The sequence below is a fragment of the Echinops telfairi genome, unplaced genomic scaffold (assembly GCF_000313985.2).
Source record: "Echinops telfairi isolate 266 unplaced genomic scaffold, ASM31398v2 ScPeMD7_7466;HRSCAF=8504, whole genome shotgun sequence".
In the NCBI taxonomy this organism is placed as follows: Eukaryota; Metazoa; Chordata; class Mammalia; order Afrosoricida; family Tenrecidae; genus Echinops; species Echinops telfairi.
In genome coordinates, this window is record NW_022111366.1 from 5,426,917 (window position 1) to 5,440,458 (window position 13,542).

General features: G+C 53.8%; 1 protein-coding gene across 1 annotated transcript; it reads left to right on the top strand.

Annotated features, from left to right (window-relative positions):
- Positions 1–1,581: 1,581 nt before the first annotated feature.
- TRIM45 (tripartite motif containing 45) lies at positions 1,582–10,531 on the top strand. Its single transcript, XM_004714867.2, has 6 exons — positions 1,582–2,385; positions 3,921–4,654; positions 6,262–6,391; positions 7,011–7,125; positions 9,139–9,265; positions 10,211–10,531. Exons 1-6 carry the CDS (start codon positions 1,895–1,897, stop codon positions 10,357–10,359), a joined length of 1,746 nt encoding a protein of 581 aa, XP_004714924.1. The 5' UTR covers positions 1,582–1,894; the 3' UTR covers positions 10,360–10,531.
- The last annotated feature ends 3,011 nt before the right edge of the window (positions 10,532–13,542 follow it).

A 13,542-nucleotide genomic window follows, 5' to 3' on the forward strand; every position in this document is an offset into this window, starting at 1 on the left:
GGTTATTGGGTCCAAATCCAGTGGAGGTGGTTCATGGAAAAGAGAGTGAAGGGGTATTTCTGACATACCAGGGAAGTGGAGGGAAAGGAGCGCGGCTGTTACCTCGGAGTCTCAAGTGCCATAAGGCTCTCACATGGGCAAATCAGTAGACGCCTGGTAAGGATACTCCAGGTAAAGGTGCTGCATATGTTCTTGCCACCTCGCTTGTGAGCCCACAAAGGGCCTATTTCTCTTTGACATCCTCTACTGTCCCATTGTGACCAAAGGCAAGTCGCCAAGTCCTGCCTGATGGATAGAAACAGCGCGACGGACTTGGTCTGCTACTGTTACATAGAGTCCTCGAATTTAAAATGTTAACAAATATGTTTACCCCCTAGAACCTAAGGCTTAGGTCATCCGCAAACCACTCCCCTCCGTGGGTGAAATAAAGGCTTCATCCCGGGACTAGCGGGATGAAGCTCTCAATGCCAGACCTGGCCTCATGGGTTCTGGGTAACAAGTTGCCCAGAACCAGCACCTGAGGTGTCCTTATTCCCGGAATAAGTCAGGGAGCTGGCGAGGAGCCGAAGTTCTGGCAACAGGCACGCTAGGCCGGAGGGATTCCTGAACTAAAATAAGCTCCGGGCACTAACAGGAGACGCTCGCAGCCGCACACCGTCGCTGAAATGTAACCTCTGTTCCGCAGTTCCTCGAGAAATCGCCGCCAACCTACAACTCCCAGCGATCTCTGCGCCTTACGGGCCACTTGACAGTACCGCCCACCAATGAGAAGGGCCACTTGACAGTACCGCCCACCAATGAGAAGGGCCACTTGACAGTACCGCCCACCAATGAGAAGGGCCACTTGATAGTACCGCTCACCAATGGGAAGGGCCAATGGACAGTACCGCCCACCAATAGAAGGGCCAATTCTGAACGAGGCGACCAATCCTAGGTTGAAAAGGAGGCGGTCCCTGTGGCTTCATCAGCGCGGCTTTTTAAGTGGTCTTGCGGCCTCTCTGCTCGCCCCAGAGAGAGACAGCGGGTCAACACTCGTAGAATGGTGACGCGAGTTGTCCTATGCGCCGACTCCCGGCCTAGCTCTTCTCCCCCTCCTGGGCGGAGTCCCCCAGCCGCTCCAGCCGCGGGACCTTCGCTTGATCCCACCCCTCGGGGGAGTGGACGGGCCAAGATGTGGAACTTCCAAAGCCTATTGGCTTCGCTTGGTGTCACTCCGGAGGGAGGCGGGGACCAAAGCGGCAAGGGCCGCCCCTCGCAGACGGTGATTGGATTCGCCTGAGTGGACGCGGGAGGGGATTGGTGTGAGCAGAGGCTAGTACTTTCAGGCCCCTTGGGCCTCGGCATTGCCAGGCGGCGGCGGTGGCAGCGGCGGCGGCAGTCGAGGAGCCGGCGGGCTTCCCCGCACCCTGACCCGCGCAGAGCGCCCCGAGGAGCGAAGGAGAAAGAGGCCCCTCCTACCTCACCGTGCGGGGGGAGGGGGTGGCGCAGGGGCACTTGTCGCGTGTCGGGCGAGCGGCCAGTGGGGCAGGGGGTGGGAGGTGGGGTGGAAGGTCTGGGAGGTGCTGGGAGGGGTGCCCGACTTGCCAGCAGGAAGAGCTCCGGACCCAGTCCTGGAGGCGCTCCAGGGAAGGAGGCGTTGGGGGGCCCGAGGAGGGTGTGGGCGTGTCTGGTATGGGATGCCCTGGCCAGGAGGGAACTTTCTCCAGTAGATCGGTGCGTGGTCCGTTTGAGGAATCCCCCTCTTCCTTTCTGCTCTCTTATCCGCCCACAAGAGAGTTCTCATGGTCTGTGCTCAAGTTCTGGAAACCTCTTGGGGTGGGCGTCATCACCTACTACTACTTCATTATAGAACTGCCCGGGACCTTTTCTGATACTGGGCACAAACGTGGGGAGTATGTCAGAAAACAAGGAGCCACCGCGGCTGGGCCTCGTGAGCAAACGCCCCGGTGCGACGGCACTTAGCAACTCAGGCAAGACTCACTGCCCGTCGTGCTTGGGGCTTTTCAAAGCCCCCAAGCTCTTGCCTTGTTTGCACACGGTGTGCACCACGTGCCTGGAGCAGCTGGAGCCCTTCTCAGTAGTGGATGTCCGAGGGGGCGACTCTGACACCAGCTCTGAGGGCTCACTATTCCAGGAACCCAAGCCACGCAGCCCTCGACCACAGATCGGCATCCTCTGCCCGGTATGTGATGCCCAGGTGGACCTGCCCGTGGGTGGAGTGAAGGCCTTAACCGTTGACCATCTGGCCATGAATGATGTGATGCTGGAAAGTCTGCGAGGGGAAGGCCAGGGCCTGGTGTGTGACCTGTGCAGCGACAGGGAGGTGGAGAAGAGGTGTCAGACCTGCAAAGCCAATCTGTGCCACTTCTGCTGCCAGGCTCATAGGTAAAGATGGGGATACCCCCAGCTGGTGTGGCTAAGAGACGAGTACAAAGAGGTGTCTGAGGGAAATCTCTTGGTGATTGCTTGGAAAGAAAAGCTTGCTCAAGAGCACTCAAAGGCAAAGTGCCATAGAAGGAGCTCGGTACTCTAGCCCAGCAGTCAATCCTGGAAGCCAGCGTGTGTAGTACTCACAGCAGCCACGGTGTGCCTGGTCCTACAAAGCACACTGCGTTTCCATGAGTTGTCCCTCGCTTGGGTAAAGAAAACCGCCCTGGGTGCTGGGGAGACAGAAGGGAAAGAATATATAATAACATAGCCCTTGCTTTGTCCCGTTTGACCTTTCCCACCTTTAGAGAGAAGCAGCCACCGTTTTCATCCCCGTTTGTTGATTGGAGAAGTTGAGGCTCAGTAATAACCGTTGATTTGCCCAGATCCCAAGCAGGCCACGCTTTAATTCTAGGTCTCCTGACTGCACTTAGAGCCCTTTCTCTTAATGTGAGCTGTCTTCCTAGTACAAACGCTGAGGGCTTAACCCTCCTCAGCCTTCACTTTGCACCCTAGAATTACACTGAAGCTTGGGGAGGCGGATTGGTGGGTGCTCATGGGAGTCTGGGTTGTCTCTTTTATGGCATTTGCTGAACAGTGTCCCACGGGTGGTCTTCTGTTTCGTTGCATCCGGACCCCCCCCACCCCCCAGATCAGAATATTAAATAGCCCAGGTTTTCAGATTAGCCTCAGCTCATTTTTAAGTTCGGTTTTGCCTCCAGCAACAGAACCAGTGAGGAGTCTTGGGCCTTTTCCTTTTTTAATTTGGAATGATGCGATAATCCCAATGGCTGTCTTGCTGCCAGCTGAACAGCTGGCTCTGCTTTTTCCGAAGCCACAACAGGCCGGCAAGCGTCAAGTTGATGGTGTGCTGAAGGGGGGGATGCTCAGCAGTCCCTGGGGTTTCCTGGGGGTTTCCCGGAACCTCTAGAGGACCACGGAGAACGGCAATTAAGGAGAGCTTTGAGTCTATCTAATAATGCTGCTGTTCCTTGCTGAGGGAGATCCTAGCCTGTTGTTTTGGGTGCTGGGGGCCCTGGCTAAAGGAAATGCTTGGCCATAGTCAGGGCCAGCTGCATGTAATTCCCCTGGGGATTACTGTGGGGGCCATCTGGCAGTTTCTGTCTTGGGCTGCCGGGTTTCCACTTTGCCCCCTCACTTAGGCTTGCTGTTGGAGCCAGCTGTGTTGCATGTCTAATCTTGCTACACCAGCCCTTTGGAGAGAACCCCAGGAGGCGGCTTTAGCGTTATAGCCTTTTTGCAAAGTCATGGCCCAAGCCCTCCTCTACTCTCCCACCTTTTCACGTAGGCATTATCCCCACTTCGCAGACGAGAATGAAAGATTGCCAGGCTAGCAAAGGGGTCCACCAAGGGTTGAACCACCCTTGTTTGGTTTCCAGGCCCTTGTTCTTAAGACCTCTTTGCCAGCTGGAGCTGTTTTCCCAGCGACAGTTGGTCCCTCATTTCCTGTCCCCGACTCTGTTTGCCCCTAGGCGGCAGAAGAAAACAATGTACCACACCATGGTGGACCTCAAAGACCTGAAAGGCTACAGCCGGATTGGGAAGCCCATCTTGTGCCCCACTCACCCTGCGGAGGAGCTGAGGCTGTTCTGCGAGCTCTGTGACCGGCCGGTGTGCCGGGACTGCGTGGTGGGTGAGCACCGGGAGCACCCCTGCGACTTCACCAGCAACGTCATCCACAAGCACGGGGACTCCATGCGGGAGCTTCTCAAAGGCACCCAGCCCCATGTCCAGGCGCTGGAGGAAGCCCTGGCTCAGATCAAAGGGCTCAACAGTGCCCTCCAGGAGCGCGTGGAGGCCGTGGCAGCCGACGTGAAGTCCTTCTCCGCCGGCTACATCAAGGCTATCGAGGAGCACCGGGACAAGCTGCTGGCACAGCTGGAAGACATCCGGGTCCAGAAGGAGAACACCCTGCAGTTGCAGAAGGCACAGCTGGAGCAGCTGCTGGCCGACATGCGGACTGGTGTGGATTTCACTGAGCACTTGCTGAGCAGCGGCTCGGACCTGGAGATCCTGGTCACCAAGGGGGTAGTGGTTGAGCGACTCACGCAGCTGAACAAGATCGAGTATAGTGCCCGGACGGGGGTGAGCGATAAGATAAGCTTCTCTCCCCAGGAGAAAGCCGGCCGGTGCCGGGGCTATGAAGTGTTTGGGGCCATCAGTACCAAGGAGGTCGACCCTGCCAAGTGTATCCTTCATGGGGAAGGTAGGAAGGCATTTCTTTTGGGCCCTGAGAGAGTGGGCCTTCACGCAGCTAGGCAGACCCCCTCCACACCCCCTCATTGGCCAGGTGACAGTGACCTCTCCCGGGTCCTTTCTCATTCATTCTGTCAGAATAAGAAGGGGTGCAGCCACCATCTGGTTCTGGGGTGAGGCTTGATCCTTTTCCACTTGAGACAAATAGTGTCCCCCACGGTAGTCAGGGATTTATGCCTTGTTTATACCAGTTGACAGAACCCGGGAGTTGGGAGGGAAGGGTCGGGAGAACAGTACTCCCCTCATGGCAGGACCAAGTCCTGCTTGGTCAGGGAGGGCCATGGCAGCAGGCCCCGGAGTGCTGGCAGGAGGTTCTGAATAAACCGCTTTGGCACGGGCATTCAGGGGTGCGGCAGATATTCCGTTCTGTAGGGGCAGGGAGGAGGTGAATTGGGACTACAGTGAACCCTCTTTTATCGCGGTTAATCGGTTCTAGACCCTACCGTGATAAATGAAATTCCGCGAAGTAGGATTCCTTATTTGTAAATCAAATATTTTCGTAGTTAGAGCATAGAGGACATGAAAAAACACCCTTTAGTCACCATTACACTCGTACACATTACCCAATTTATTAAACGAAAAAGGGAAAATACAGTAAAACATTTTGGACGTTACAATGATCATTTATTATTTATTATATTATTTATGGCATCAAGCGTGTACAGTATGAGCCAATCAGTGGCAGTAATGACAGAGCATGCGCTGTTACGCAAAAACCGCGAGAGTGAAGCCGCGGAAGTCGAAGCGCGAAGTGGCGAGGGGTCACTGTACACTGTTCTGTTTCCAAAGGAGGCATGCTCTTCAGGCCTTCCTTTCACAGCGCAGTGTGGACAGGAGGCTGGGGTCCTAGGCTCATCCTAACGCAGGCAGCAGGATGGCTTCACTGTGCGGAGGTCACAGATCCCTTTGAGCAGGACTTCACCCCGTATGATGATGCTCACGGACATGCTCTTTCAGGAGGGGTCTTGTCCCTTCGTAAGCTCCTCAGTGGACCTCCTAGTGGTCCCTGAGTCCCCGGTTAAGGAAACCTGTTGCATCTGCATGCTGGCCTAGGGGCTGTAGCTGCTGCACAACTCCCACCAGTCACCAGCACCAGGATGTTGGCACGAGAACAAGAAGGGGCCAAGCTGTACCCGCTGCCTAATCCAGCAGGATCTGGAGCTTAGCATGGGTAGCTTAGGGGCTCCCAGCTTCTCGCTTAGGGGCTCCCAGCTTCTCGCATGAGGTCTGGAAGTCCCCTTTTCTGAATAATTAGGTCAACCCTGAGGATTTTCCAAGCTTCCTTAGGGCTGTCGTTAAAGTCGGGGTCCTATGGGACCCAAGAGCCCCTACTGGTTGAAAGGTAACCAGGCTCTCCAGCAGGGACTCCAAGGGGTGCCCTTGGGGAGATAACAGTGGAAGAGAAGAGAAAGGGGCTCGGATGACTGACTGTAAGGAGCAGGAATCACACCCCTTTGGTTGGGAGGGAACCAGAAAGATGGTGTCTGGTTTGCAGGCAGCCACACCGCAGCCGGCATTTGAGGTGGACGTTGGCTGTTGAACGTTTGTATTTTGCAGATCTGCACAGGGCCCGGGAGAAACAGAAAGCCTCTTTCACCCTGTTCTGTAAGGATGCAGCCGGAGAGAGCATGGACAGAGGAGGAGACAACATTCAAGTTGCCGTGGTCCCCAAAGACAAGAAAGATTGGTTCGTATTGCCCAGTGGGAGGCCATGGTGAATAAGCAGTGAGGAAACCGAGCCCTTGAGGGTCTTGCCGTTGGGGAGCTGTAGCGGCAGTAGTGACAACTTCCCTCCCAGGGAGGCCGCTAAACAAATGTAACCTAACCATGTGGCCAGAGGTGGGTTTTACACCTGTATTCAGGTCCCTCTCTAAAGTTTGTGTCCCTCAGATTAGCATTCCTCCAAGCTGTGAACGGCCTGCCTATCTTACGGCAGACTGAACAGGACCCTTCTCAGATTCAGCCCCACTGCTCCCAGATGGTGCTGGGAACAGGTTTTATATTTCTCGAGAATTGGGATAGGAAGCTGGGAAGACAGAGAGCCTGGGATGCAACAGAAGGCCCCTTGAAGAGCCTACCGTCCATGTTCAGGGAATGCATCTGAATATCAGGATTGTTAGAATGTACGGTGCTTACCTGCTCAGGTAAAGGCAACTTCTGATGGAACCAGGCGTGGCATTGTGCTTGGGAGCTCGTTACCATTCATATTGAATGGAATACGTAGACTTCATACCCTAAAGTAATAGGTAACGGAAGCAGGTGTGTGACAGACAGTGGATGCTCTTTAAATTCTTACCTCCATCCAGTCCCGTCAAGACGATTGTCCAGGATAACAAAGATGGGACATACTCCGTCTCCTACACCCCCAAGGAGCCTGGGATCTATTCCGTGTGGGTCTGTGTCAAAGAGCAGCATGTCCAGGTAAGCTCTGGGCCCAGGCTCCTCAGAGGCCCTTTTCTGCTCTCCCTCTCGTGCCCCCACTCCTCCCACCCTGGGATTTATCTTCACAGGACATGTGGGCATTTCTCATGGGAGCAGCTGCAAGAAGGGCCTGACTGAGACTCTCTTATTGTCCTCTTCCTTATTTCTCTTCACTTTAGAAGCGGCCTACACTTTGCTACCCCGTCCCACACGAGAATACTGGTGACCATAAGGACTCTTGCTCCCGGTGGTGCCTCTAGGCAGTCGTAATTGTATTTTTCACTCTTCCAGTTAGTTGATTGGAACTCTCAATTTAGGGAAGATGCTTTGATCACAGGAGGCAGTCTACCAGCAGACAAACACACACCATCCAGAGATGTACCATGGCTCCGGTTTTCTCAGCTCTGTTCATACTGTCACCTGATGTGCAACACAGTTGGGAGGGTTCTGCCTCGTCCTCTCTGCTGACCAGTCATCTGGCCAGCCATCTGCCAGAGTGTGGCCTCCCGATTCTGTGTTAAATATATGCCTGCACACTACCATGGTTCCTATACCACCTCCACTAACCAAGTAGAACACTCGCTGGCTTAGAGACGGTGGGATTTTAAAAATGGGGCAGTATGTGCACAGCAGGATTTCTCTGCTATAGTCCCAGCAGTCAGAGGTCCCCCTCGGCCAGCAGTGAGCACCGCCTGGGACAGTGAAATCCCCGCACGCAGCGTCACGCAGCGTCACGAGACATTAGGCTGGTGAGCTGTGCACTCCCGAGGTCCAGATCCAGTAGCCACTTCTTGCTTCCCTAAAAGGATGCCGGGAACCGGTTGGGTAATTTGCATATGGCCTTTCATTTTTTCCTATGATCTCTATGCCACTTGGGGCATTTTATCAATTAGCCTTAAGAAACCAATCTTGCCACCCGGCATGGGTTGAAATTTGAACCTACTCCAACCTGGGTTGCCACTGGATTATAACCTCTTTGCAGGAAGGGGAACTTAACAATTGGAAGCATTCTAAGCTGCCAGCCTTCCAACTCTATGCTTTCTCAGCTAATAGGGTCCTCAGACTGGGCCAGGCCCATGGCTCTGTTCACTAAGTACTTCCTGTGTGCCGGAGCATCGACACGGGCGAATGAAAAGAATCTGGGAAAGGGCCAGAGGACTTGTGAATAATTTGGGAATTACTGTCCACATACACTTACTTATACTTACTTCCCTCCCTCCCATCTCTCTGCACAGCCCAACATCAGTGGGTGGAGACAGAAGGAAAAGGGTTAATGGGGCATGGGAGGACAGTGGGTGTGTGGCTGAGAAATCGGAGCTGCCCTAGCCTAGTGGTCATGGCACTTGACTAATGACTTCTGAGAGGCCTCAGAAATGGAGAGTAGAGAGACAGTCAGTCACATAAAACTACAGGTTGAGATCACAAGAATAATCCGCTCACCAGCCACTTCCATAAGGGTTACGCCTTGGAAATGCCATGAGCCAGTTCCACTCTGTTCTGTGGGATTGCTGAGCGTCAGAATGGACTGGACGGAACACAACAGTGTATCAGCTGACCACAGTCTTCCACTCCAAGGCCGGGCCAGGCTGAGACAGAATCCACCAGGAAGACTCTTATGTTGCTTGTGCTCTTGGGCTTCTGCTTTCCCCCGTTTGCTAGAACAAGCTCCGGCTCATACAAGTGTCACTCATCCAGGGGGAGCTGCGCTTTGTGGCTCTCGCAGTGTCCAGAGGGTGCAGCCACATGGGGCAGACCAGCACTTACATGGAGTACTTAGCATCTGTGGAGGGCAGCAGGGACGCCTGGTTTCACGGCAGCTGTATCTGCTCCCACCCAGCTGAGCATGGGCTTGCTTCCGTGTATCACATGACCCCCATCCCCACCCTCCACCCCGGCTGTCTCTATCTCTTAAGAGCAGACACTGGGATAGACCCTTTGTTTAGCACTTAGCCATGCTCAGCACATCCCTGTCAACCCATAACGTCATGTTCTTTGCTCCTGTGAACTCTGCAGGGCTCGCCATTCACTGTGACCGTCAGGAAGAAGAACCGCCCACACCAAGGGGTGTTTCACTGCTGCACGTTCTGCTCCAGCGGAGGCCAGAAAACTGCCCGCTGTGCCTGTGGAGGCACAATGCCAGGTACAAGGGGCAAGTCCTACCCTCTGGGTCTGTCCAGGGGCGTGCCAGTGACAGCCCCTCCACTACCACACAGCCCCAGGCTCAGGGCACTCCGACTCAGGCACTGTGTCTAGGAACTAGAATCCGTATGGAAAAGTGGCTTTGTTCTAACGGTGGAAATAACAGGCTTCAATGTTCTGTGCCCTTTTAGCTTTAAAACAGCCGGGCAGTCCCAGCAGCCCTCTGCTGCCCTGTGGGATTCCTGATCTGAGCCTGGCGGCCTGAGCACTGCAGCAAAAGTAACCCATGCTCCTCCTCTTAAGACCTTCCAGAGTGTCCAAGAGGCAGGGTGGGAGAGTGGCTGCTTACGCTCCCTGAACCAGCTCTGCCTCTTCTTTTGGTCAGCTCAGACAAGAGAATTACTATGGAAAAGAAAAATTACATTGTGTCCTTAAGGAGCCTTGGTGGTGCTCTGGATGAGGCATTGGGCTGCTAACCACAAGGTCAGTGGTTCAAACCCACCAGCCAATCCTTTGGAGAAAGACGAAGCTGTCTGCTCCTGTAAAGATTTACAACCTCCAGAACCCCATGCCGGTGAAGCCACTGGCTGGCGGTGGTGGGTAGGTAGCGACGGCACCCTTTCTGGGGAGCCATGATGTGGGCTTGTGTACCACTTCTCTCACACACGCCAGGGTCGCCTTCCCTTTGGTTAACCATCCACCCTCCTTGTTCGTTCTGAGCATTTTGCAGTTAAAATCCAAGCCAGTTCATCTCCTTCGTCGGCAGGTTTAACATAATTCGTAGAACCTCCCCTAACATTAGCTGCTGTGCGGTGATCATTCTGGTAGCTTGTCCCTCTCAGCCGTTTTCCTCAGGTCATCTCACTTCCCTGAGTCAGGAGCTTTCCCCAGGGACTGCTGGACTCCACTCTGAGGACAGTCCCCCCCTCCCCTTTGTGCCACACAGGTGGGTACCTAGGCTGTGGCCATGGACATAAGGGCCACCCGGGCCGTCCCCACTGGTCGTGCTGTGGGAAGTTTACCGAGAAGTCTGAGTGCACGTGGACGGGCGGGCAGAGCGCACCCAGGAGTCTCCTCAGGACCGTGGCACTCTGACTCTTTCCCCGACGCCAGGCCAGCCTGTGTAGATGGTGACCCGCGTGGTGTCGGCAGATACCAGGCCAGCCTGTGCAGGCGACAGCCGGCGTGGTGTCAGCTCCCCGGAGGAACCCAGACCTGGGTGAATTCTGAAGACCTGACAGAATTAAAAACAAGGTGCCTTATCTTACGTGTGCACTCAAGTGCTTTCTTTATGAGCCCGGTCCCAGTCTGTGTGGACGGTTCAGTGCGAGAGGCCAGCAAGCATTTCTCCAGAGCGGGCAGGTGAGGTCCTGAGCTCAGGGAGGCTGCCGTCGGTCCTGCACAGGTGCAGGCAGCGCTGTGCAGCTGGATGGAACGAGGACCCGTGGAGGTGGCTCAGTTCCTGACTCTCGGATTGTATTACAATCTTTGAAAAAGCTTTCCCTGCGCCATGTTGTTTAAATACTTCCTCAGAACACGAAGACCTGCTTTTATCCTAGCCATTTTTATTTTTTTTGGTAGCACACTTTTAAACAGATTGACCCCTATGTTTGGTGACATCATAATGTAATCTTGCCATTGGGGGGCGGCTCTCCCTCTTCCTTTTAGACCATGTGGACCCCCCACTGCTCCCAGAACCCGATTCTTGGTTACTTGTGTCTTACCTCCTGCTCCCTGGACCTGGAGGAGCCTCTAGGGTCAGTTCTGGCATTTCCGTCTGCGCCCATGTAATAAAAGGCAATAGAGGGTGGCTCTCTCTGACCTCCTCTGGCTTCCCCATGGCCCCAAGGGAAGAGTCAGACCTGCCTGCACGCGCCATCCTTCTGTACCTATTCTGACACCACCACTGCCTCTCACACCACGGTACATCTGGGCTGGATTTTCTAATCCGTTGCAATGGCCACCCAGAACTCACAACACTCACAATTAAGGGTGGGGTATGATTAGGGAGGTCACCACAAGTCAGGATTAGCATCCAGTAAGGGTGCAGTCATGGGTCTCCTCAGCCAGCAGCCAAGTCTCCCCAGTTCTCAGCCTCTCGGCCATGTGATAGTCAAGTCTCTCAGCCACACAGTCCCTTGGCCTTTGCCTCCATGAGCCAGGGAGCCAGCCCGCCTGTCGCTGTGTCCCACAGAACCATGGTCTGCAGCCGGAGGAGGAGAAGGTATCCTGTGGACTCTGAGTCTGTGTGTCATGGTCTCTGGTGCGTCCAGTCTCAGGGGCCTCTGAAGCTTCACACAGATCGTGGACATGCTCGGCCAACATCCCCTGGTTTCTCTCGTGTCAGTGCTTCACAAATGGGTCATCCTGAAAGCCAAGAGGTCAAGAAAACTGACCAACCTCTCTATCAGTGTTACACGTGCCATTTGCATAGTCCCACCCACTTATTTAGTGGGTGTTGAGACGTGAGTACAAAAGCCGTATTTTGAAATTCCGCTCCACCACACCCCACTCTGTAGAAGAACACATCCTCTTGTGATTTTCAGTGCCAGCTGTGCCCTGATGATTCCCAGATTGAGCTCCAACTCCAAACACCACACAGTTATACGCAGTGCTTTAGGTAACATCTCCACTTGGATCCGGGCAGGCACCTCAAATTTAAGAGGCCCAAGCCAGAACTCTAAACTCTCAACTCTTTGATACCTACCACTCCCAAACTGCTTTCTTTCTCTGCAATCGTCTTCGTATCTTCTATAGCAGCTTCAAAGGCATTCTTACTGTTGTTCAGTTCACTAACCGTGGCCATCTATCTAATCTTATCAGTGGTCCCTTCAAAATCCATCGGCGGGCCGTTACTCCCATTGCCACCGTACCGTCCCGCTCTTGGATTACATGGGTTGCGGTAGTAGTCCAGCTGCTAGGCTTTCTGCCTTTGCCATTATTCCCCTAGAGTCTGTCCTCTACCTAGGAGCCAGAAGGGTCTTTGTAAGACATTTCAGATCACATCTCTCGCCGACTCACCATCCTCCAGGGGCTTCCCGTCTTATGTGGAGTAAAGGTCAGTCTTTGTGTTAGTGTGTAAGACTCTCCTCTCCTTTCCTACCCACCCACCACCACCACCCTGTGCCAGCCACGCGGGCCTGTCTTTTGCTCCTCCAACTCCCCAGGCCCTCTCTGCTTCAGGTTCTTCTCAAGCCCAACCTTTCATCTGGAATGCTCTTCTTGTGGACACGCCACGCTTCCCTGGCCAGTTTTCTTCAGGTTTCTGCACCCAGACAACCCCATGTAAAAGAGCAGCTCCTGAGCCCAACACTCCTGCCCCATTGTATTAGAAACTCATGTATAATAAAGAGTTTTATATAAAGGTTAAGTGCACATCAAGAAGACATTTCAACCCAGTGCTGCCCAGGCCCACAAGTCCAGCATTAACTCATTAACCCCTATGTCAAACACCAATCCAGAAAGTCCTCCTCCATCTCACAAAACAGACGCAATGATGCCGACTGCAGGAGGAAAGCCAAGTCAGTGAATGTGTAAGCATCTCAGTGCTGGCAGGGCTGCATCAGGGCAGGTCCATGTGGCTTCTCCTCAAGGATGTCTTGCAGGAAGTGAGCCTTGCCAGCTGAATCAGGGAACTGGCTAAGGCAACTGCACCCTGGTCCGACCATCAGAAAGCAAGAGACCCAAGAACTAGAAAGGCGAGGCTCACTGAGCCATTTATCCCTCCGCCCTTCAATTAACCCCAGATTGGCACAACTAACTCACCCATTAACCCTAGGTTGGCACAATAAACTAACTCACCCATTCACCTGGTTTCCTTTTTCTCTGTAGAAGGCATCACCATCTAACTCTCATTTTTGGTGCTATTGCCTATGTCTCCCCGTTACAATGTGTTCTTTGAGAGCAGGGCCTTGACATTTATGAAATCGTCCATGCTCTATGTGCCACCGTCTGACAGATCCTAGCAGATGTTGTTGGTAGCTGCCCCCGGGTCGGTTCCGATTTAGGGGCTTCAACGGTGAAGCCCTGCCGGGTGCTGCGCCCCACCCTCACAGCTGTTCGTGCTCTTGCGGCCACTGCTGCAGCCACTGGCACAGAGAAGAGCCTTGTGAGCATATGTTATTGAACGAATTAAATGACTAATGAACCGACTGATAGAATTTGTAGTTTGAATCTCCTCAGTAGCCAATTCTACAAACCAGATTTTCCTTCCCCCTGACTCCATTATTTTTTATTTAACCAAATGCCACTTGGGGAAAAAAAAAAAGAAAAATCTCA

Coding starts and splice junctions, on each gene's coding strand:
- TRIM45 (XM_004714867.2), top strand. CDS start 1,895: ATGTCAGAAAACAAGGAGCCACCGCGGCTGGGCCTCGTGAGCAAACGC. Junction 2,386..3,920: donor TTCTGCTGCCAGGCTCATAG/GTAAAGATGGGG, acceptor GTTTGCCCCTAG/GCGGCAGAAGAAAACAATGT. Junction 6,392..7,010: donor CCCAAAGACAAGAAAGATTG/GTTCGTATTGCC, acceptor ACCTCCATCCAG/TCCCGTCAAGACGATTGTCC.